The sequence below is a fragment of the Neoarius graeffei genome, chromosome 22 (genome assembly GCF_027579695.1).
Source record: "Neoarius graeffei isolate fNeoGra1 chromosome 22, fNeoGra1.pri, whole genome shotgun sequence".
NCBI classification, from domain to species: domain Eukaryota; kingdom Metazoa; phylum Chordata; class Actinopteri; order Siluriformes; family Ariidae; genus Neoarius; species Neoarius graeffei.
This window is the reverse complement of record NC_083590.1, coordinates 42764071-42789897: the sequence shown is the minus strand read 5'-3', so window position 1 is coordinate 42789897 and position 25827 is coordinate 42764071. Positions and strand designations below refer to the sequence as shown.

Here is a 25827-nt window from a genome sequence, read left to right as displayed (position 1 = left end):
AGACCAAAATAGAACTCAGTCAGGTGCAGAGAGCAAAAGAGAGCAAGAGGAGCCACAGCAGTACAGAGTTTAAGGATCACACATCAACATCACATATTAGACTCCTATTAGGTGTTTATTTCAGTGCTTGCCATTTGTCTTCTTTAAAATTTCTTCTTTAAATGGTCATCAGTGTTAATTTTAAATTGTATTACATTTTAACAGAAAAGGAAAAGAAAAATTTTTATTCTTCATTCCATATTTTCTTTCCCCAAATTTCAATCACCAAACTTTTTCAATGTTTTTTAAATCAGATTTGATTGGTGATTCTATAATTACTGTTTTTCTGTCCCCGTGGCCATTGAAATTGCAGTTATAGTTCTCTCCCCATTCATTTAGACAGGCACTTGGTCTTGTTAGCCTGAAATAACTGCCTGGGTGCGTTACCAAGATGGCTGCCAAGTGGCAAGACTTGCCTATAAGGACTTTTGAACTATGCCTTCAGCAGATCGCCACTTAAAGCTATATTTTCCTTTTTTGTTTCTTTTTCTTTTGTACCCAACGTTCATCAGAGGGAACTGAGGAGTTGCATTCTACTCAGACAGCTGAGTCAAGCACACAGGGCCATATTCAGAGTTGTGCTATGCGTGCACAGTGACAACAGGCTTAAAGCAGATACGCAGAACCTTTATTTTTAAATAAATTTCTGAGTGGATAGTATCTTCATCCTTGACTCTTGTATGCTGCATAAATGGGAATTAAATATATATATATATATATATATATATTCATTCATTCATTCATTCATTATCTCTAGCCGCTTTATCCTTCTACAGGGTCGCAGGCAAGCTGGAGCCTATCCCAGCTGACTACGGGCGAAAGGCGGGGTACACCCTGGACAAGTCGCCAGGTCATCACAGGGCTGACACATAGACACAGACAACCATTCACACTCACATTCACACCTACGGTCAATTTAGAGTCACCAGTTAACCTAACCTGCATGTCTTTGGACTGTGGGGGAAACCGGAGCACCCGGAGGAAACCCACGCGGACACGGGGAGAACATGCAAACTCCACACAGAAAGGCCCTCGCCGGCCACGGGGCTCGAACCCAGGACCTTCTTGCTGTGAGGCGACAGCGCTAACCACTACACCACCGTGCCGCCTCTATATATATATATATATATATATATATATATATATATATATATATTTGAGAGTTAAAATCGACTGCAAAGTTGGCATTCAAGCTGCCAGCCAGCCCTGAGTGTGTGACGTCACAGCGGCAATCGGTTTTAAGGCTGAGGCCTTTGACAGCTATAGACTAAAGTCATATAAATAAAAATTTATGGTGAAAGTAAGAAATACCATTACTGACTTGCTCAACTAAGACTGATTTGACTTCATTGATTGTGGGTTGACTCTCATTAAAACAGGATAGGTGTTATAACTTATGCAACATACATGTACATGCATGCATTTTCACTGATAAAACATAAAAGGCTAATTAAATAAATAGATGAACTGAGACAATCACATTCTGAAGCAAATTAAACTAGGCACTGCATCACTAATAATATTATACCGGTAACTTAAACACATAATACAAGTTACATGTATTAATCTAAATGCAGGTAAACAACAAGTGTTGTTTTTGTTGTTTTGTATCCAAATGAGAGTCAGAGCTTCCCCATCTGTGTTCTTGCTTCTTGAAGGCCAATCTTGTGGCCAATTGTTTTGAATCAATCTGACTTTCAGTTGTTCGTTCAGTTCTCTGTTCATTCGCTTCTTCCACGCAAGGGCAAGATGGCAGCAATATCCAGTTTAGAAATCAGACGGCTGCTCCACTCATTCTCTCCATACTGTGTACTCCGCCATTACTGCTCAGCTCAAGCAATTACTAAAACCCGGGATGAAACGGGATGTCACCAGTTTTAACAACAACCGCGGGGAGGTCACTGCCCGAGCGAAATGTCCCGTTCTGTCCCAGGTTTTAGCAACAACCCTTGGCTCACACTCTGGGAGAACTGGTGCACCTGAACTCACTTTAAAAAAATAAAATAAATACTTTCCTTTTCTTGCTTTCTTTTTCTTTAATTGTTGGTACTGCACCCTCTTTCAATAAGGGCTTATAGCCAATGCTCCTCAACAGATCAGAGGTCTCGTATGAGTCTTCAGTAAAATGTGCAGAGCAGAGGAGAGACCACTTGCGTGTGAACTTCTCGCAAAACGCGTCCAAATCTTTGCAGTTTGAACATTCTTGGGCCATGAATGCAACATAACTCCACCTTCTGTCATGTTGCTGGTGGGTGCAGCAACATATCTATGTGGCATTGCGATAAATTAGCTCAAAATAGAGGATCAGAGTTGCAGTCAGCTCTGTGTTTTAATATAGCTGAAATGGTGATGAAACCGACAGACTTCCTGTTGTGACGTTACGGACGTCAAGGTCATTCACTCAGACCGCTACCTATATAAATCACTTTAATCATAAAAATTACTATATTAGATTTATTGTTGATGCTTAAAACTATACCTGTGCCATTCTTGAGGTCTCAAGGCATTTATAAACGAAAGTGAGGCCATAGCTCTGCGTATAGGCTTTAAGCACTATTCAGAATTTACACAGGTGCGAGGTGGAGTTTGAGCAAAGCATTACATTACATTAATTATATTACATGCATTTAACAGATGCTCTTATCCAGAACAATGTACAACATACCCTGAGCAGCCTGGGGAGCAGTTGGAGGATAGGTGCCTCGATCAAGAGCACTTCAGCCATTTGTGCTGATCCAGAAAATTAAACCAGCGACCTTTTGGTCCCAAAACTGCTTCTCTAACCATTAGGCCATGGCTTCAACAGAGGTGTGTTTCACTTATGTACAGTACTTGTCAGTAAACCCGCTGGAGACAAGTAGACTACAAACATGGACAGCTCGGACTACAACTCCCAGCACACACAGCACCCTCTATCTCCCGTCGTTTGACTCTCAGCTGACATTCATTTCCTCTTCACCTGTCTCAGTATTTAAACCCCAGCCACACAAGCACACATTGTGCAGTATCATTCTGGTTTTTCCGTACATACCAAGCCTTGCTATTATCTGACTGCCTTTTTGCCTGTTTGACCTTTGCTAATGTTTTCTCATTTCCTCGATTTCTGTTTTGCCCATGTTACTCTGTTTGCAGATCGCCTGACCTTAGCTTGTTCTTTGACTATGATTCCTGTCGCTTGTTTTGGCTTGGTTTGCTATTCTAAAGCTGTCTTCCGCCACACATACATCTGTAAGTGCCTGTGTACTCACAGGCAACTTCGCCAGCATGGATGTAGCGGAGGATCACAAACAGATGGCTCTCAATGCACAGGGGTGACTGCTAGGAGAACATCAACAGATGTTTGCCGATCTGAACACCAGGATGACACAGCTAAAACTGTTATGTCACAGGCCCTCCTAGCGAGCACTGAATCTCCTCCTCACTCAGCATTGCAACTCCCCACACCAGAAAAGTTTGCTGGTGACCCCGACGCATGTCAGGGCTTCTTGTTACAATGCTCATTGTATTTTGCCACCATGCCAGATATTCCGGTTGTCCCGTGCTGAGCATGCCAGAAGGCGCAAGGAAGGTTTGTGCTTCTACTGTGGGAGTGCTGGTCATGACATTCAACACTGCCCAGTTCGACCTGCCTGGGGAACCTCAACTGAGAAACCTGTTCCAGCCCAAAGTCCGGTGAGAAAACTTAACTCTAAATCCTTCAATATCCCAGTGTTACTGAAGATGGCAGCCTCCATTCATGTCCTATCTGCCTTTATCGATTCATGAGCAGAGGGGAACTTCATCAGCGAAGCCCTCATACAAAAGCTCAACCTGCCAGTCACCTCTCTACAAAGTGTGCTGAGCATCCGGACTATCGATGGCGGACCCATAGGCAATGGCCAAGTCACGTCATGGACACAGCCGCTGCAGATACAAGTGGAGGCCCTACATCATGAACTAATCTCTTTGTACATCATGATCACTGACCATCATGATATCATCCTTGGCTACCCCTGGTTACAACTGCATGATCCCTTCATCTCATGGCTGAACAAAGAAATACTCTAGTGGTCACCTACGTGCTTTCAGAGCTCCCTCTCTCGTCCCCAACTCATCGTTTCCTCCACCTCAGTTAAGAGCCAGCTCCCTGACTCCATGGAGAATGTTCCAGAATGTGACCAGGATCTTTCTGAGGTCCTCAGCAAGGGGAAGGTCTGCGGACTACCACCACATAGACCCTGCGACTGCGCCATTGAGCTGTTGCCAGGTATGGTGCCACCACGAGGTTGCATCTATCCCCTTTCCCAGAAAGAACACACTGCCATGGAAGAGTACATCCAGGAGGCTCTCAAACAAGGTTACATCCAGCCATCAACATCTCCTGCCTCAGCCGGCTTCTTCATCGTGGAGAAATGAGGAGGTGGACTTCAGCCCTGCATAGACTATAGAGGGTTTAATGAAGTCACTGTTAAATATCCATATCCTCTCCCTCTGGTTCTGGCAGCTCTGGAGTAACTCAGATGGGCCAAGGTGTTTTCCAAGCTGGATCTTCGAAGTGCCTATAACCTGATCTGGATTAAACAAGGTGATGAGTGGATGTGACTGCCTTCAGCACAACCACTGGTCACTTCAAATACTGGGTCATGCCATATGGCCTGTCTTCGGCTCCTAGCATATTCCAAAGTTTCATCAATAACGTGCTGTGGAACATGCTGGGAAAATACGTCATTGCCTACATAGATGACATCTTGATCTATTCCTCAGATTTCCCCAGTCATCAGGGCCATGTCAGAACTGTCCTCAAATGGTTGCTGGAGAACCACCTCTATGTCAAAGCCGAAAAATGTGAATTCCACCAAGACAAGATCTCCTTCCTGGGCTACATCATTAGCTTGGAAGGGGTTAGCATAGACTCAACCAAAGTCTCAGCCGTTACCTCGTGGCCCCAATGTAAGTCAGTCAAGGACCTCCAGAGATTTCTAGGTTTTACCAACTTCTACTACCCTTTCATCAGGAAACTTTGGCCGCGCCATTGACCACTCTCCTGAAAAAGGGTCCCAAGTACCTCTGATGGAATCCTCAGGCAGAAAAAGCCTTCAACAAGCTGAAAACTGCCTTCATGTTGGCTCCGATTCTCCAGCATCCAGACCCCATGAAACCATTCATCGTGGAGGTAGAAACCATTCATCGTGGAGCCATCTTGTCCCAGCGGTTTGGGGAAAAGCCAAAACTACACTCAATGGCTTTCTTCTCCAAGAAGCTAACCCCTGCTGAGAGGAATTACGATGCGGGCAATTGTGAGCTGCTGGCCATCAAACTAGCTTTGGAGGAATGGCGAGACTGGTTGGAGGGAGCAAGTAACGGACCATAAGAACCTAGAGTAACTCAAGAAGGCCAAGCGGTTGAGTCCACATCAGGCCAGGTGGGCGCTGTTCTTCACCTGTTTTAATTTCTCTATCTACTTCCGACCAGGGCCCAAGAACACCAAGGCAGATGCTCTGTCCCAGGCTGTAGAGCCATCTCCCAAACACACAGAACCTCAACCTGTCATCCCGACACAGCACTTCGTACAATCCATCATGTGGGATCTGGACAGTGAAATCCGTAAGTCTCAACCACAATCTGTACCTAATAACATCCCATCTGGTCTTCGCTTTGTGCCAGCACCTCTACACAGCAAACTCATCACCTGGGCACACTCCTCTACTGCCACTGGTCACCTCAACAGTCACCATACCTACCAGATGCTGAAGAATAGGTACTGGTGGGACAACATGCTGACCAAAATCAACCAGTTCATCTCTTCCTGTTCCAACTCTGCCCAGGCCAAGGTTCCTCGAGCTCCTCCAGCCGGCAAACTCATGCCACTACCTGTCCCACAGCGACCCTGGTCACACTTGGTGATCGACTTCATCACAGACCTTCCTTCATCCCAAAACAATACCACAATCATGGTCACCAGCGACCGGTTCTCGAAAGCTTTGAGGCTCATCCCTCTTCTGGGTACCCCTACGGCCGCCCAAATGGCTGAGCTTCTTTTCCAACAAGTATTCCAATACTATGGCATCCCTGAAGACATCGCCTGAAGACATCGCCTTGTTCCCCTGGGACGATGCACCCAATCAGGTACAGGCAGTAGATGAGTGGTTCCAGCGCAGCTAAATCTTTTGGGAAGAGGTCCATCAGCGGCTAGAGGTTGTCTGTGCCAAGTACAAGATGTATGCCGATTGACACAGAGGAGAGACTCCCACCTATCTTCCCAGTGATCGAGTATGGGTGGCGACTAAGAACCTACAAGAGACACACGCCTGTAAGAAACTACAACCACGCTACATCAGACCCTTCAAGGTGTTACGGCACATCAACGATGTCTCATATCATCTAGAACTCCCACCGCACAGCAGAATCTCTCCCACTTTCCCCGTCTCCAATCTCAAACCTGTCGTCCCAGGTCCACTCTCCAACAACACACCCACTCAAGATCACCCTTCTCTGAATCTTGATGGGGAACCCATCTACCAGGTCAACAAAATCCTCAACTCCAGGTGAAGAGGTGGCCAGATTGAGTAGATTGGGAAGGGTACAGTCCGGAAGAACAAAGTTGGGTCAAATCCAAGGACATCCTTGACCAAGCAAGAATTCCATGCCCAACACCCCAGCAAGCCAGCACCCAGAGGTCGAGGACTCCCCTGAAAGAGTATAGCTCCCAGAGGTAGCTCCTCGGGGGGTGGGGGGTGGATCTGTCAGTAAACTCACTGGAGACGAGCAGACTATAAGCATGGACAGCTTGGATTACAACTCCCAGCACACACAGCACCCTCTATCTCCTGCCTTCTGACTCTCAGCTGACATTCATTTCCTCATCACCTGTCTCAGTATTTAAACCCCAGTCACACAAGCACGCATTGTTCAGTATCATTCTGGTTTTTCTGTACATACCAAGCCTTGTTATTCTCTGATTGCCTTTCTACCTGTTTGACCTTTGCTAGTGTTTTCTCGTTTCCTTGATTTCTGTTTTGCCCACGTTACTCTGTTCGCCAATCGCCCAACCCTAGCTTGTTCTTTGACTACGATTCCTGTCGCTTGTTTTGGCTTGCTATTCTTAAGCTGTCTTCCACTGCACATACATCTGCAAGTGTCTGCGTACTCACAGTACTGACCTTTCTCCAATGAGGAGCAGGAGTGTTCGTTTCAGATCCACTCTCTGACAATTTGAGGTAATCACAATACATCATGATGAAATTCATATTTTGTGTTAATACCATCAAAAATACTACAGAATGCCATTTGAGGTGAATATTAAAAACATAAATGACACAATTAAATACTTATTTACACTACTACTTACTTACTATTCCACTACTAATTAAATAATTAATTCTATCATCCCAGTAAAGTTAATTAATTTTTTTAAAACTTTTTTTTTACCTTGTGTTCATATTTTTTCCCCACAAGTAACATCACTATCAGAGCCCAAAATATAATGCATAATGACAGCATATACTGAATCAAGTGCTATTCTATAAGCTTCAAAATAATTATCGTAGATGCTATATTGTTAAAATAAACCAAACTAGGACTATTCATGCAGCAATATATTAGCAATATGAGACTAGATTTTTTATTTTAATGCTTGCCATGTTCTCATTCATATATCACTATATTAGTCTTTTTATGTGACATTTTAAAGTGTCTCTATCTTTTATGTTATATTTTATTGCATTTGACAGCAAAAAACATTATTTCTTAACCAGTGGCGGCTGGTGGGCTTTGAAATAGGGGAAGCTCAGTTTTAGGTCTATGTAATACAATTTTTCAATTATTTGTTATTTGTCATGAGTCAATTTGTTGTTATGTGGGTCTGTCTCAGAAACTGGTGTCTCATTATGGTCAAAAAATAAATTTTCTAATTTTTTTTTTTTTTGCATTTACCTAACACTCAATGTTTCTTTTATCATGTTTAATAAGAATAAAGATAGCATCTTGCTTTATCTGGCCTCTGCTGTGGAATTTTTTTTTTTATTACAATTCAAATGTTTTTGTAAAATTTTTTGAAAATATTGAAAAAATTTCCTCTTTTTGATTGCTTGGGTTAAAAATGCCAAGTTATGATGACTGAATTGATTATTCACTTAAATATGAATAATACGATACCATTTTGATATGGCAAAATAGGACACAATGGAAAAATCAAGAATGCACCGGAAAGATGAGAATAACGGAGGTGGTAAAAGAACAGCGACTGTACCGGCTGAAGGTCGCGCGGGTCTCTGCTGTGGCGCGCGAGCAACGGGACATCACTACCGCACTGGACAGAGCGCGAGGTGGGGGCGGGGCAAAATGACTGCCCGTACTTTGCCATTATAGCAGATAGATACCAGCTGTTAGCAGCTAGCACTGCAGATCCCAATAAGGCTCAAGCTAGCCTACAACCACGTTGATTGAACTACAAATGAAATAAACGAGTGAATTCACGAATGATCAAACTGATAGAATGGATGAAAGTTAATGGAGCACAACGAGTAATATTTACATTTATTTACAGAGTAATTTACAGAGACATCAATGAGAAGAAACGTTTATATGAAAAGAAATTCGGACAGCACTTTGGCACACGACTACACTTTCTCGATATCCGCTAGGGACTGACTGATCATGCTTACCGTGTTCCTCGCCGAAGTACAGCGACCGCCCCCTCCTCATGTCTTTCAAACACCACCTCCAATAATCCTTTATCAGCCTGGCTTCTTGGCCCGCCCATGTCCCGTTTACCCCCAGAGATACCCAGCTTCCCTGGAAGTGACGATTTTGTCGATGTTAACCAATAACAACTAGCCGAAATTGGCTGTTCAGAGCCGTCTTGTAGACTGCAACGGATACCCGGCTGCCAGTCCATAGAGCCCATTGAAATAAGAAAGGTTACAGCCTGGCAGCAAAGGTGATTCTCGTAGCGAAATGCAAGTTCATCAGACATCACTCAAATAAGTTACAGGATGACATAGGGATAGTTATGAACATAAATACAATCTTGGGCATATATTATGTTATGCAAGTTATTGTTTTAATGAGAATTCAACGTCGTAGACGCCGCAGTTTGGGGAGAGAATTTTAGGGGAACTTTGGCTTCCCTTGTTGTCTCTGAGAAATTGCCCCTGTTCTTAACACTGTTTCCTTCTCTGGTGTTTTGGGGTTTAAAGGCAAGTGCCTGATAGTGAAAAATACCCTAGCCTTGCTGAGTTTAACCACATTTAGGTCATAATCTGAATGCAGAGCCAATAAAATCTTAAGTACATGCGTAACTGAACTCTGACATGAATAGACACAAATTTTCTGACATAAATATTGTTGATTCTTTTGGACTTAAGTTACCAAGTCTGAATACAGCCCATAGGGAGGAGCTGCTGAAAACAGAGGCTCCAAGATTTTTTTTTAAGCCTGCTCAGCTTATCTTTTTTAAACAATTTGCATGTTTTTGTCACAGGAGTGCACAATGTACCAACAAAACCACTGGCATTATTTTATTAATTCAATAAATCAATTAAAAATGTGATAAAATAACCTATGTCCTGTGTACACATTACAATTCTATTACCTTGATTTAGAATCTTATGTTTGCATTAATCTGTGCACACTGTTACACACAAATTAAACCCACAAAATAAATATTTTTGCGACCTATTTCTAAATTATTAAATTTCGAAATTTTAGTGCTATTTTATAAACTGCCAGGTAAGGGTGGCAGTGATAAATAATGTGATAATTACAACAAGAACTATTCATACAGAAATATACTTAACATTAATATTATACTAGAATCCTGTACTGTATCACTGTACTCATATTTATTTTTACTTGTTAATTTTTTGACATTTACATTCCACCATATTGAACTTGACAACAAAGAAAAAAAAACATGATCTGAATATTCCTTATGCATTTTCTGTTTCTGTATTATTTTGGCCTTAAAGCTGAAAGCTTGTCTTTAAAGTCAGTGGTCTCGGTGCGACTGAAAAACTCCATCTCAGTCACTTCTACTAAAGAAAATATGGCAATCACAAAGGCATGACCTGCACATGTCATTTTTAATAATCTGAATTAATAATCTGAATGAACAGAAAATCAAATCTGGCACCTTATGCAGCTGATATACCTGTGTGACAAAATGGGAAAACTTTTCACATTGTCAAATTTTTACATTTTCTACAGATTTTCTTGAACTGAAATATAGTTCACTTTTGCATGTGTCTCACTGACAAGTAAGATGATAGCATTTCAAAATCTAGTTAACCCCTAACATGAAAAGGAAGAAAATTACATTTAAAGATTTGATTCCTATTCTACCAAAAGCTGCCCTGCCTACCTCTACATTTATACATTAGTGTACTGCTGGATAAAATAACACTACTAACAAATTTTAAAGAATGATAAGTTTACGATGGGAAATGAGTTCTTATTTTGATTGTCAGCATCTCATCACCTGAGTAAAAGTGGCACATGATGAACTGGAGCCTCATCTCTTCCCTCGATTGATCTCTGACCACGCTTCCATCAGTTGGGAAAATAATCATTGATTAATTTTTCTTCTCTATTTGGATGATAGGTTTCATTTTAATGGAACATTTTGACATCTGCTATATGATCACAAACTGAATTAATTAGGGTTATGTCTATTTCATTATGGCATATCACTATCCAAAAATTCTGATCAAAGCATGACATTTATTGCATGAGAAAAACAAAATCTTCAAGCAGACATTTACTGTATACATTTACTCTATCAGTGGACAAAAGGGCAGAAAAATGTCCTTGTTATCAAGATGAGTGGGGCATTCTCTTTCCTGTCAATAGCAATGACACCAACCAATCAGGTAGTGGGTGTGATTGTACCGTAGATATTGCTTTCCTCTGAGTGTGTTACGCAGCCCTGTGATTGAGCAGCAGTTGCCGGGCTTCATGCTTCTCAGCTGGGAGTCACTGTGTAATAGATTAAAGCTGCCTGGTGAATTGGCAGGTGGCTAAATTGTGGGGGAAAGGCATAAAAAAATGGGGAAATATTTTCATATTGGCAAAAAAACTCAATTTTGGCCAAACCCAACTTTAGAATAGTTTTTGATGGTTTTCCAGAATCCAGTCACAGTGATATGTGACAGGATTTCCCAGGCTGCCACACAATTTATAAAACTCTAACTGCTTGGAGCTGGTGTTGATTCTGTAATGCAGCATCATAAATCACAATATTCTCCCTGTTGGCTTTAAATTCAGTCCTGTCATTCTCTATAGGCGTTTCCCTATTGTTAAGATGGAAAGATTCTGACATAATCCTTTAAACAAAATGAAATGACCTTTAAACAACAGAAAACACACATCTGAAATACTAACAGATTTGCCAGTACTGTTATGAGGCCTTTATGTGTTCAGAGACAACAATGATAGATCCTAGAAATCCTATAAAATACCACAAGATCGGAAAAGAAAACCTCTGAGATATACATAGCTGTGAGATCCTAGTTCACCTCATACCTCTCTTAGGGACATGTGCAGAAATGTATGTAACTTTAAAGATGAACAATGGCAAACTGTATTTACTGCAAAGTACAAACTCCAAATTTATACACAGTCTACTTCAGCATGTCCGATCATTTCTCTATACAGTATATTCTGGAAAATACAGTCTCTATGCAAAGTACAGATATGTTTACAATCTGCATTAGTGTTGTTTATAGTCCTAATATCACAATGAATGGAGGAATGAATGAAAATTTGACTGGGCATAAAGATTTAAAACAGACGTATTCAAACATTTTCCCCCCATGTGCCATATTTCCATTTTTTGAGAACTTGTGAGCCTAAAAGGTCTACAATTAAATAAATAAACTAAAATGAAAATAAGTCTTACTGTATAATAGCACTGCAGCAGGAGGCAAACATGGTGAAGAAACAGAACAGTAAATTTTCAATAAAATCATTTCAATCGTGTGTCTAATGTCCCTTGTGACAGCAGAAATGGTTTCTGACTGTCACAGGAGAGGAAAGCAAACACTTTTATTCAGCATTAACACTATTTCTAAAGTGCTGGATTCGAAACTTTGCGGTAGGTGTGTTTAAATTTTTCAATATTTTCAGCTGAAAATTTTCAATGTCTTCCATAATAAATATCTAATGTTAATTATGGCGGCACGGTGGTGTAGTGGTTAGCGCTGTCGCCTCACAGCAAGAAGGTCCTGGGTTCGAGCCCCGGGGCCGGCGAGGGCCTTTCTGTGTGGAGTTTGCATGTTCTCCCCGTGTCCGCGTGGGTTTCCTCCGGGTGCTCCGGTTTCCCCCACAGTCCAAAGACATGCAGGTTAGGTTAACTGGTGACTCTAAATTGACCGTAGGTGTGAATGTGAGTGTGAATGGTTGTCTGTGTCTATGTGTCAGCCCTGTGATGACCTGGCGACTTGTCCAGGGTGTACCCCGCCTTTCGCCCGTAGTCAGCTGGGATAGGCTCCAGCTTGCCTGCGACCCTGTAGAAGGATAAAGCGGCTAGAGATAATGAGATGAGATGAGATGTTAATTATATACTGATATATATTGATGGGTAAGATGGACATACAATACATTAATAGGTATTTTTTTCACATTAATGAACTAAAAAAGTAGGATAATGAACTATTTATCATGACAAAAATCGAGCGCCATATCAGTTCATCTTTCAAGCAGAGTTCAAAATGACAGTCAGTCAGGAATGACATGTCAAGGATCTCATATGCTATTTTCTTTATGAAAAAAAGATTGCTTTTTTGCTGTATTTACTTGTGCATTCTGTTGTTAAAACGCAAAATGTGTAAAAGGTTGCCAGGTCTTTTAAATATTTATTTAGTGTTATTTTCCATCTCACTAGTGCCCCACCTGTAAGTCCAACTTTACACATGTCTTTTAAAAGTGTTTCTCAAAAAAAATGTACAACAATTAAGTAGAGATATAGTAAAACATTTGCTGTTCCTATGGCAAGAACAGCTTGTCTGATTCTGAATCATTCTATAAACACCTCAATGAACATAAGATCATGTCATGATTGTCATGAATTTCATGAGCATTTGCAAAGTGTACACAAAAGATGAGTGTTGATATAATGAGAGATATGCTCAGACTTGAACTAATATATATATATATATATATATATATATATATATATATATATATATATATATAATATTTCATCCCCCATCGTGTTTGTCCTGTTTTGTCGCAATCCAAGCTGGAATTAAAATTAATTTTTGGAGGGTTAGCACCATTTGATTTACACAACATGCCTACCACGTTAAAGGTGAAAATTGTTGTTTTATTGTGACACAAACAATAATTAAGATGAAAAAACAGAAATCTGGAGTATTTACCCCCCCCCCCCCCCCCCCAAAAATCAATGTTTTGTTTAGCCACCTTTTGCTGCAATTACAGCTGCAAGTCTCTTGGGGTACATCTCTCTTAGCTTAGCACATCTAGCCACTGGGATTTTTATCCATTCCTCAAGGTAAAACTGCTCCAACTCCTTCAAGTTGGATTGCGTTGGTGTACAGCAATCTTCAAGTTATGCCACAGATTTTCATTTGGATTGAGGTCTGGGCTTTGATTAGACTATTCCAAGACAATTAAATGTTTCCCTTTAAACCACTCCAGTGTAGCTTTAGCAGGATGTTTAGGGTCATTGTCCTGCTGGAATGTGAACCTTCATCCCAGTCTCAAACCTCTGGCTGACTCAAACAGGTTTTCCTCCAGAATTGCCCTGTATTTAGTGCCATGCATCTTTCCTTCAGTCCTGACCAGCTTTCCTGTCCCTGCAGATGAAAAAATATCCCCACAGCATGATGCTGCCACCACCATGCTTCACTGTAGGAATTGTTTCATCATTTCCCATGATGGCCAAAAAGATCAATTTTAGTCTCATTTGACCAGAGAATCTTCTTCCATGTGTTTGGGGAGTCTGCCACATGCTGTTGCGCAAACTCCAAACGTGTTTTAAGCAATGGCTTTTTTCTGGCCACTCTTCCATAAAGCCCAGCTCTGTGGAGTGTATGGCTTAAAGTGGTCCTATGGACAGATACTCCCATCTCAGCTGTGGATCTTTGCAGCTCATTCAGTGTTATCTTTGGTGTCTTTGTTGCATCTCTGAGGAATGCCCTCCTTGCCCAGTCATTATGTGATTCATGAAGTTAATTGGTTGGACCAGCTCTTATTTAGTGGTTTCATACGAAAGGGGGTGAATACCTATGCACACTCCAGATTTCTGGTTTTTTTTTTTCATCTTAATTATTGTTTATGTCACAATAATACAACAATTTGCACCTTTAAAGTTGTAGGCATGTTGTGTAAATCAAATGGTGCTAACCCTCCAAAAAATCCATTTTAATTCCATCTTGTAATGCAGCAAAACAGGACATACACCAAGGGGGATGAATACTTTTGCAAGGCACTGTGTGTGTGTGTGTGTGTGTGTGTGTGTGTGTGTGTGTGTGTGTGTGTATAAAGAAACTATATGATCTTAGTCATACAAAATGCTGTTTTACATTCAATTCTAAATAAATATGATGATACTCACAAAAGTGTTGGGATCCTGGGCCTGAATCCTGGGCAGAGGAGAATTACAGTTGGGACTGTAATGCTCACAGAAGTCATAAGCTGCTTGAGGGTTGGAGGCAATCAACAGCTGCTGGATGTCACCCTATAGAGAAGCATAACCCAGTGAAAGATGAAGGATCAATCATCAAAATAATCAAGCACCATTAGGAATCTAGTGTGAAATCAGAGTCACATTTTGTATAGAAACCTGAAAGAGCATTCATTAATTACCAGTCCTGCATAAGCAGTCCTCCACATCGCTTTTCAACTCCTCCAATACCTCAGCTCTCTCTCAAACAATACTGATTGATTTGGCATTCCCTTTAAATTGCTCTGACTATTTTACAGTTTCTTTTCCTGTCTTCATTTTCTTATTAATTTGGATAAACTGGATATTTTCAGCCCTGTTCAGGTTGGCTATTAAACTTCAAGTTTATTGTCATATCACAGCAGGACCGTTTCTTCTTATAAGTGGAGTAAGTAGTCACTTAGGGCCTCTGGACCATGAGGAAGGGCCCCAGGATTTTTAAAAATAGATAGGCTCAACTTGACACCTTAATCTTGTGGTGTCCCAGGCCACATTTACACTATTGTTGCACACACCGTTTTTTCTACTGCATATGTGTCACTTCAGAACATTACAGCACATATTGTATGTATGTAAAAGTATCTAAACTCAGGAACAGCAAATTCTCTTTTAGTAACTTCATTAATTTTTAAAATCTGAATAAATATTAAACAGTTGATACATCTTTTCGTTGGTCATTTTGATATGTCTCATCTCATCTCATTATCTCTAGCCGCTTTATCCTGTTCTACAGGGTCGCAGGCAAGCTGGAGCCTATCCCAGCTGACTACGGGCGAAAGGCGGGGTACACCCTGGACAAGTCGCCAGGTCATCACAGGGCTGACACATAGACACAGACAACCATTCACACTCACACCTACGGTCAATTTAGAGTCACCAGTTAACCTAACCTGCATGTCTTTGGACTGTGGGGGAAACCGGAGCACCCGGAGGAAACCCACGTGGACACAGGGAGAACATGCAAACTCCGCACAGGAAAGCCCTCGCCGGCCATGGGGCTCGAACCCGGACCTTCTTGCTGTGAGGCGACAGCACTAACCACTACACCGCCGTGCCACCAATATTAGAAATAATATACCATATTAAGAGCTAGATGAAACTTATCTTAATCCATTAATTTTGAATGTATTTTTCAATGAAACAAAATGGTCTAAACCTATAATGTATGTGGTTAAACCACAGATGTTGATAGATCTGAATTAAGAAATGACATCTGACTACAACCCCGATTCCAAAAAAGTTGGGACAAAGTACAAATTGTAAATAAAAATGGAATGCAATGATGTGGAAGTTTCAAAATTCCATATTTTATTCAGAATAGAACATAGATGACATATCAAATATTTAAACTGAGAAAATGTATCATTTAAAGAGAAAAATTAGGTGATTTTAAATTTCATGACAACAACATATCTCAAAAAATTTGGGACAAGGCCATGTTTACCACTGTGAGACATCCCCTTTTCTCTTTACAACAGTCTGTAAACGTCTGGGGACTGAGGAGACAAATTGCTCAAGTTTAGGGATAGGAATGTTAACCCATTCTTGTCTAATGTAGGATTCTAGTTGCTCAACTGTCTTAGGTCTTTTTTGTCGTATCTTCCGTTTTATGATGCGCCAAATGTTTTCTATGGGTGAAAGATCTGGACTGCAGGCTGGCCAGTTCAGTACCCAGACCCTTCTTCTACGCAGCCATGATGCTGTAATTGATGCAGTATGTGGTTTGGCATTGTCATGTTGGAAAATGTGAGGTCTTCCCTGAAAGAGACATCGTCTGGATGGGAGCATATGTTGCTCTAGAACCTGGATATACCTTTCAGCATTGATGGTGTCTTTCCAGATGTGTAAGCTGCCCATGCCACACGCACTAATGCATACCATCAGAGATGCAGGCTTCTGAACTGAGCACTGATAACAACTTGGGTCGTCCTTCTCCTCTTTAGTCCGAATGACACGGCGTCCCTGATTTCCATAAAGAACTTCAAATTTTGATTTGTCTGACCACAGAACAGTTTTCCACTTTGCCACAGTCCATTTTAAATGAGCCTTGGCCCAGAGAAGACGTCTGCACTTCTGGATCATGTTTAGATACGGCTTCTTCTTTGAACTATAGAGTTTTAGCTGGCAACAGCAGATGGCACGGTGAATTGTGTTCACAGATAATGTTCTCTGGAAATATTCCTGAGCCCATTTTGTGATTTCCAATACAGAAGCATGCCTGTATGTGATGCAGTGCCGTCTAAGGGCCTGAAGATCACGGGCACCCAGTATGGTTTTCCGGCCTTGACTCTTACGCACAGAGATTCTTCCAGATTCTCTGAATCTTTTGATGATATTATGCACTGTAGATGATGATATGTTCAAACTCTTTGCAGTTTTACACTGTCGAACTCCTTTCTGATATTGCTCCACTATTTGTCGGCGCAGAATTAGGGGGATTGGTGATCCTCTTCCCATCTTTACTTCTGAGAGCCGCTGCCACTCCAAGATGCTCTTTTTTTATACCTAGTCATGTTAATGACCTATTGCCAATTGACCTAATGAATTGCAATTTGGTCCTCCAGCTGTTCCTTTTTTGTACCTTTAACTTTCCAGCCTCTTATTGCCCTGCCCCAACTTTTTTGAGATGTGTTGCTGTCATGAAATTTCAAATGAGCCAATATTTGGCATGAAATTTCAAAATATCTCACTTTCGACATTTGATATGTTGTCTATGTTCTATTGTGAATACAATATCAGTTTTTGAGATTTGTAAATTATTGCATTCCGTTTTTATTTACAATTTGTACTTTGTCCCAACTTTTTTGGAATCGGGGTTGTATTTGTGGTCTAGTCTTTTCCTTATTGTTTTTACTGATGACAGTCCAGTCCAGTGTAACCTCCTGGGAACCAAGAAAAAAATGTCTCTCTCAATTTCTCTTTTGTTGTGATTTCCTTACTAGGAATTTTCCAGCAACCCTCCTAGTCACATGATATATCATTGGAAAGCCCAGGATGTACTCTTTACCGGGATTCAAGTGAATAGCTTGAAAGAGTAAGAGGGTGTAGGGTGTGCACGTAAAACAAATGTCAACTACAAAGGACACAAGTCTATGGGTTGGTTCTCAGGAGGATATGTGATTATAACACGAGCTCATGTATAACACAAGCTCATCCACACCACCAGCAAAGGGCTATCTCCCTTGAATACTGCACACACACTCCCCACTCTCTACTCATTTCCTGTCTTTCCAGTATAAAAGGACTCATTCATGCATTAACTCACATTGCAGGGTCTTGATATTGTTACTGAGTAAGTTCTGAGCTGTTGAGTCCAGTTAGGTCATGTAAACTTCCTCTTATTAAGAAATGCTCATAGCAGCACCTCTGCTTACAGTCCTCATTTCTGACTCTCTGCACAAGACTCAAGTGATCAAGATATAGATGACTACTAAATGCACTCTGCATGAGCTCTACATAGAGTTCTCAAAACACAAAGGGATTTGTTCATAAATTTTCATAAATCAAGTCATGGTGGTGCAGTGGTTAGCACTGTCACTTCACAGCAAGAAGGTTCTGGGTTCAAACCAAGTGACCAGCTGGGGCCTTTGTGTGCGTGTGTGCAGTTTGCATGTTCTCCTCATGCCTGCGTGGGTTTCTTCTGGGTACTCTGGTTTCCTCCCACAGTCCAAAGACATACAGGTTAGTTCAGCTGGCTACTCTAAATTGTCTATAGGAGTGAATGGTTGTTCATATCTGTGTTAGTCCTGTCATAAATTGGAGACCTGCCCAGGGTGAACCCTGCCTCTAACCTGAAGTCTGCTGGGATTGGCTCCAGCTCACCCACAACAATGACAGATAATGAATGGATTATGGATTATGTGCAGGATAGAAGCTACTACCCCTTCCACTATTTCCCATCTTTACCACAAAACCTGGCACTGTCATCTCAGGTTATTTATGATAACATAAATGTATACTAAGTTTACTTGAGAGGAAACCTATGCGGACATGGAGGAAACACACAGACAGTAACAAAGACTTGCAATTAAACAAGCAGTGAAACAACAAATACCTCAACCCACTGCATTTACACTCAAAGTGGCTATAAACAAAAATCACAAAAATTTAGTCTTATTTATGTGTCGCAAGAATCTGTGTTTATGTCAGGCTGTTTATCTAACTGCATCACAAGTGTAGAATGTAACATTTGCAGAGAAATATACTGATTTATAGAGTGTATGGCATTGTAAATCAACAGGTAGAGGTACAAGAGTGCTCTGAGAGCACAATATCCCCCGCTACAATATATTGCAAAAAAAAAATCAATATGTGTATTACTGTCCCATAACAAAGCCTTTTGCCAAGTTTTGTGAAATTCCTCCAAAAATTGTAAGAGGAGTTGATTTCAGAAGGTGAGAACCCTTTCTGGGACGGACGGACAGACAGACGGATGGATGGATGGACAGATGGACAGACAGATGGACTTCGCCACGACATAATGCCCCTTCGGGCCTTTCGGCCAGCGGGGGATGATAAAGGTGCTATATGGAAGAATTTAAATTTTAAACATTCAAAAATTAACTAAAAGTATCAACAGAATATGAAGAAATAACAGTTTTGATGTTATGTCAAAGACATCTATGTTTTGTGTTACAGAGATATCTACTGAAGCTATCCTCGGTCTGTCCATCTTGTAATACAACTTTGTACCTCAAGAAGTGATAGTCACTGTAGCAACCTGTCTACCCTCAGACCAACATGAGAGCATGGAGAAGTCAGTCAGGCATTACACACTGATGGTGTCAAGCGAACCTGCTTTCTAAATTTGCATAACTGCAGCTGTGATGCGAGATGAGCCGTATTGAGTTCAAGACCGTCACTAATGTGTTGGAAAAGCTGCTAGATTTGTCACTAGGCTCTTTGTTAAATTAAAGGGGTCTGAAGTCACCAAATCTAGTGACAAAGTCACTAAGTTGGCAATATTGAAGGTGGGTTTGGACCCAGAAATCGCTATTAGCATCAGATTAAACAAGCTGATTTTGTGTATTCTTGCTCTGCTGTTATTTAGTTAGTTTTTTTAAATAACTGATGACTGTAACATTAAATTGTATGAACCCAGTAGTGGATCATCTACAAAAGAAGTTTTACACTCTATTCAGTAAGTGATAATGCTATGAGAGTGGTGATACTGATTTGGGGGGGAAGGGGGAAGAGGGACTGTACATTTTCTTGTTTCTTACTTTAGGGGTGGACACCGCAACTTTCTGGTGATATACTGCACCCTATTTATTTGGAGTGTGGAGTATGAATTTGACAGGTGGCCAATTCTTACATCTACCACCTTTAAATTCTCCCAGAATTCATCGCACAATCAATTACAACTGACCTGGAAAACCTCATGATCCAACAGACGAGTACCAAAAACAGTGATGCCCTTGTTATCCACCACTGGTTTGTTACTTCTAGGAAGTGGTCTCGTCATTTGTTTCTTGCAGTCAAGGAGAAGAGTTACATTTTTCTTCTGCACAGAGATGGCAATGCGGTGCCACCTGCAGGGTTGATGGAGATAAAGCAGACAAGTGTGACTACCGACAATGTCCATGAAGAAAATGTGAACATACAGTAGTGTGGAGAAGAATTACGCACATGTAAAGAAATGCTGTCATGCAAAGATGCCTTCAAACATTTCTACATAAAAATGTTAATATTTGGCATGAAAACCCTTGGCTGACTAAGACTTTTACACAGTACTGTATAAGCAAGTCGTTATTAATTACTAGGGTTTCAGACACCTCAAGAAAAAAAAAAAACACCTGAAAAATAGGGCTGCATTGATAACACTGATAAAATTCAATAATAAAAAATATATATGGCAATGAATTTCATTATCGGTTAGTTTGACTGTGTTTAGAGTAAAACACATTTGATGGAGACAGCAGAGCAGGTTACAACACAGAAAACAGTGCTCTAAAGTCGATGAACTCTTAACATTACACTACACTGTTGGCTTCATGACCGAACATGTGTTTTCATGAGTTCTACTGATTAATTTGTGGTCACATGGAAGCTTGATGTCCCTGCTTGAAGCATGCTTATTAACTGCTGTGTGTTATCTTGACTTTCCTTCCTTATTCAGTTTTCTAACTTTGCTGCACAGTTATGGTCATATTTATCAATCCTTCCTGCTCTATCAGAAAATATTGTCTTGTCATACATTGGCCAAAATGTTGGTGCTTTGTAGGACCCTCCAATGTGTTGAAAATCCCTGAACATGATCTCAAATGAACAATTAGTCTATGAGGTGAATGTTTCAAGTCTCTGAAATAACGATTAGATGTAGCCATACACAGAAATATATGCAAATTGTAACTGTAATGGTTTGGTTACTGACTTGCCATCAGCCAGGTTGATGCCTTTGAATAACGGGTAGTTCTCTGGGGTAGGCTTGCGGTTCTGGTCCTCGTACAGGAAGACGGGTGATCGGCCCAGCTCCAGCCCCAACTGCTGCACCCCTTGTTCACTGTAGATGGACAACAGGAAGGCTTGAAGCCCGGCCTTGGCCTTCACTGTGGTCATGATGGAGAAGTTCTCTGGGAAATGACCTTGTGAAAAAGGAAAATGATTTAAGAAATACCAAATAAATAAATGAAGAAGAAGTGAAGAAGGCATACTGTGGATGAGAAGATTAGAAATAATTAAGCAGGACTGAAAAAAAGAAAGTTCCAGGTGAAAGACATGGAGAGGTAGTAGGGAAGTCAAGAGTGCACAGTGCAAATAACAGAAGTGCTGACACTGATGAATATTCCTAAGCACAGGAAGTGACCTTGTTGTTCCTAGAACATCCACTTGATGGTAACCATCATTTAACCATACTCTTTGCACCTCTTATTATGTGACTGGTGGCTTGATTTAATGACAGGGTTTTCAGCTGTTACATTTTCCCTCCAACAGTGGGATTGCTGCAGTGAATAGAGATGGCTGGATACACAAGCAATTCCAGGATCTGTAGCAGAAAAATCATCTCAAATGAGATGAAATATTCCATAATTAAAAGCATGAATGTTGCATCTGAAACAGGTGAATACTCAGCTGTGTTGCCAAACAAGAATGCTAACTCACCAAGCCATACACATAACCCTAACTCCTTCCTTCTTAATAATGGAGTGCATGTTAGACAGCATCTGCTGTTGCTGTGATTGGTGTGTTATAGTGCCATAAACTCTCATTTAGTTCATTAGCTTCATTAATTGAAGCACCTAACTCTGGAGCTAAGCTTCTGTTTTGCTGACTGAGGCAAAGATTTGTTCCATCCCTGCTAATGACCAGGGGCCATATTTAACACCTGGATACTTGTTGTCAATAGCTATCCATCCCCTGTGTTATTATTGCCTCCTACATTCAGTATGTCATAGCTTTTGTGCATTTTGGAGCTATCTGTACATCAGCTCCTGAGTGCAACTGGAGAAACAGATAACCTGTTGTTCTCCTTCCTCAGTACAGCACTCACCTTTTGAGAGGTGTGGTTTCCCTCACCTCACAAAACCCACCAAATACTGCCCCTTGTAACCAGGATATCTGATACTGTAAAAAGTTCATGCACTGAACTTAAACTTATGCACAGATGTTTGCACGAGTTAGTACGTATGAGTAATTTTACATATAAAGTTAACACTCTTGCAAAATACCTCTGTAGAGCAATACATCCCAAAAATATTTAACTTGGTTGAAGAAGAAGTACTACTCTGCCGGAAAAATGTAGCACTGCACTGGAGTTGTTAATAAATAAATAAATGTACTATTGCAAAATGGGTGTGTATACAGGAACACTTCAGACACAATACAACCTGTTCAGAGAAGTGAAGGTTGGAAGCACTGAGACAGAAATGCGGTGCACCAACAATCCTAATCCTCCACATGTGGAAACTGCAAGGATGCATCAATGATGATGCCCAGGGCTGATCCCAAAGTTATCCTCTTTGTTCACTCACAGATTTTATTAGTAACTAAAGACAATGTAATACCAAGTAATTAAGACACAAACTATTAGCTACAACTGAAACAATGCAATAGACTGCAAATATAAATACATGCACATTTAAGTTAGAAAGTGCTTCAGATTCTGGACTGATTGCCCTTCTTTCATTCAAATCTAACCAGAGTTTAATTCTTATACTGAATCCGTGTGGGGTGGCACGGTGGTGTAGTGGTTAGCACTGTTGCCTCACAAGCAAGAAGGTCCTGGGTTTGAGCCCAGTGGCCGGTGAGGGCCTTTCTGTGTGGAGTTTGCATGTTCTCCCCATGTCTGCGTGAGTTTCCTCCGGGTGCTCTGGTTTCCCCCACAGTCCAAAGACATGCAGGTTAGGCTAATTGGTGGCTCTAAATTGACCATAGGTGTGAATGTGAGTGTGAATGGTTGTCTGTGTCTATGTGTCAGCCCTGTGATGACCTGGCAACTTGTCCAGGGTGTACCCTGCCTCTCGCCCATAGTCAGCTGGGATAGGCTCCAGCTTGCCTGCAACCCTGTAGAACAGGATAAGCAGCTACAGATAATGGATGGATGAATCCCTGTAGTGTCCACACAAAAGCATGACATTTGCATGGAAAAAACTTCTCTGGGGCAGAACAGGAAATTCTACAACATAAACACTTCAGGTTGTGCGATATAATGATTTTATTACCTCCACATTGATATGATATCCAGTGATGTTTATCGCTGATTATATTTTTTCCCCAGACCTGCCAACTCTTACGCATTTTGTGTACGAATGAACATCACAATGTTCAAAAGCAACTAAAAAAAGTTATCATTATAAAGTACATGTTTATTAGAGATGCTACTGAAATATTTCAGCCAAAAATGGTCAAAAACAACTCTTTTGGTTTTCAGCAAAAAAACAAAGGACATAAATGTTGACCTAAAAGATTCAGGTGGCTGACAGAGAATGATTTACAAACAGTATTTTTACAAACAATACACTTTACAAACAATATTAATAGTAATGATAATTCACATGAAGGTGATTAAACATGCTGGGTTTTTTGTTTTTAGTTTTGTCACTGCAAATGTGTTCAAGCACTTTGAGAGCAGGACAGTGAAAATGTCAACCTTTTTTTCACCATTTTTTGACCAATCTTCAAATGGATGTCAAACAAGCAATCTGTGAAAGAATTATATAGAAAATTGATTGTGCATTACTGCAGAATCGTCTAAAAATCCACCGTCCAGCTGAGGTTTTGCAATTGCGACCTTTCATATCATCCTTAAAACTAAAATGGTGGAAATGCTCATTTTTTGTTTGTTTTTCGTCTGTTCTGGATGATTAAATAGATTATTGCAATTTTTAGAAAATCACACACAGAGAAGATTCAGAATTGAACAAGCCTAATGTGATTACTGATGTCAGCAAAAAGCAACTAAACTGAGAAATTACCAAAGTGCTGTGCTATTAATGTAACACAGCATAGTCAGCACATAGTCTTCTCACTGTGGTGCGAAATGCTGGGTATAAACCCCTTATTTTGCATAGTGAACAAGTTACAGTAGTTTTTACAGAGGTGGCTAGGAACAGGGAGGCACAGTGGCGTAGTCGTTAGCACTGCTGCCTCACAGCAAGGTGGTTCTGGGTTTGACTGGGGCCTTTCTGTGTGAAGTTTGCATGTTCAACTGCATGGGTTTCCTCTGGTTGCTCCAGTTTCCTCCTACAGTCCAAAGTTGTGCATTAGGTCAGCTGGCTACTCTAAATTTTCCATAGGTGTGAATGTGAGTGTGAATGGTTGTGAGTCTCCGTCACTCTTGCGATAGATTGGTGACCTGCTCAGGGTGAACTCCGCCTCTCACCTGATGTCAGCTCTGATTGGCTTTCCCTGCGGCCCTGATGGATAAGGTATACAACCCCGATTCCAAAAAAGTTGGGACAAAGTACAAATTGTAAATAAAAACGGAATGCAATGATGTGGAAGTTTCAAAATTCCATATTTTATTCAGAATAGAACATAGATGACATATCAAATGTTTAAACTGAGAAAATGTATCATTTAAAGAGAAAAATTAGGTGATTTTAAATTTCATGACAACAACACATCTCAAAAAATTTGGGACAAGGCCATGTTTACCACTGTGAGACATCCCCTTTTCTCTTTACAACAGTCTGTAAACATCTGGGGACTGAGGAGACAAGTTGCTCAAGTTTAGGGATAGGAATGTTAACCCATTCTTGTCTAATGTAGGATTCTAGTTGCTCAACTGTCTTAGGTCTTTTTTGTCGTCTCTTCCGGTTTATGATGCACCAAATGTTTTCTATGGGTGAAAGATCTGGACTGCAGGCTGGCCAGTTCAGTACCCAGACCCTTCTTCTACGCAGCCATGATGCTGTAATTGATGCAGTATGTGGTTTGGCATTGTCCTGTTGGAAAATGCAAAGTCTTCCTTGAAAGAGACGTCGTCTGGATGGGAGCATATGTTGCTCTAGAACCTGGATATACCTTTCAGCATTGATGGTGTCTTTCCAGATGTGTAAGCTGCCCATGCCACACGCACTAATGCAACCCCATACCATCAGAGATGCAGGCTTCTGAACTGAGCGCTGATAACAACTTGGGTCGTCCTTCTCCTCTTTAGTCTGAATGACACAGCATCCCTGATTTCCATAAAAAACATCAAATTTTGATTCGTCTGACCACAGAACAGTTTTCCACTTTGCCACAGTCCATTTTAAATGAGCCTTGGCCCAGAGAAGACGTCTGCGCTTCTGGATCGTGTTTAGATACGGCTTCTTCTTTGAACTATAGAGTTTTAGCTGGCAATGGCGGATGGCACGGTGAATTGTGTTCACAGATAATGTTCTCTGGAAATATTCCTGAGCCCATTTTGTGACTTCCAATACAGAAGCATGCCTGTATGTGATGCAGTGCCATCTAAGGGCCCAAAGATCATGGGCACCCAGTATGGTTTTCCGGCCTTGACCCTTACGCACAGAGATTCTTCCAGATTCTATGACTCTTTTGATGATATTATGCACTGTAGATGATGATATGTTCAAACTCTTTGCAATTTTACACTGTCGAACTCCTTTCTGATATTGCTCCACTATTTGTCGGCGCAGAATTAGGGGGCTTGGTGATCCTCTTCCCATCTTTACTTCTGA

The 25827-nt window shown here is 40.9% G+C and overlaps 1 protein-coding gene across 1 annotated transcript in view; it reads right to left on the bottom strand.

Annotated features, from left to right (window-relative positions):
* The window catches only part of col11a2 (collagen, type XI, alpha 2), a 239729-nt gene that overhangs the window by 140826 nt on the left and 73076 nt on the right, over positions 1-25827 (bottom strand). Inside the window, exons 4-6 of the mRNA XM_060904819.1 lie at positions 21075-21285; positions 20070-20232; positions 14594-14716 (exon numbers count right to left, since the gene is read on the bottom strand). Of these exons, the coding sequence (XP_060760802.1) occupies positions 14594-14716; positions 20070-20232; positions 21075-21285 (497 nt within the window). The remainder of the gene's footprint in view (positions 1-14593; positions 14717-20069; positions 20233-21074; positions 21286-25827) is intronic.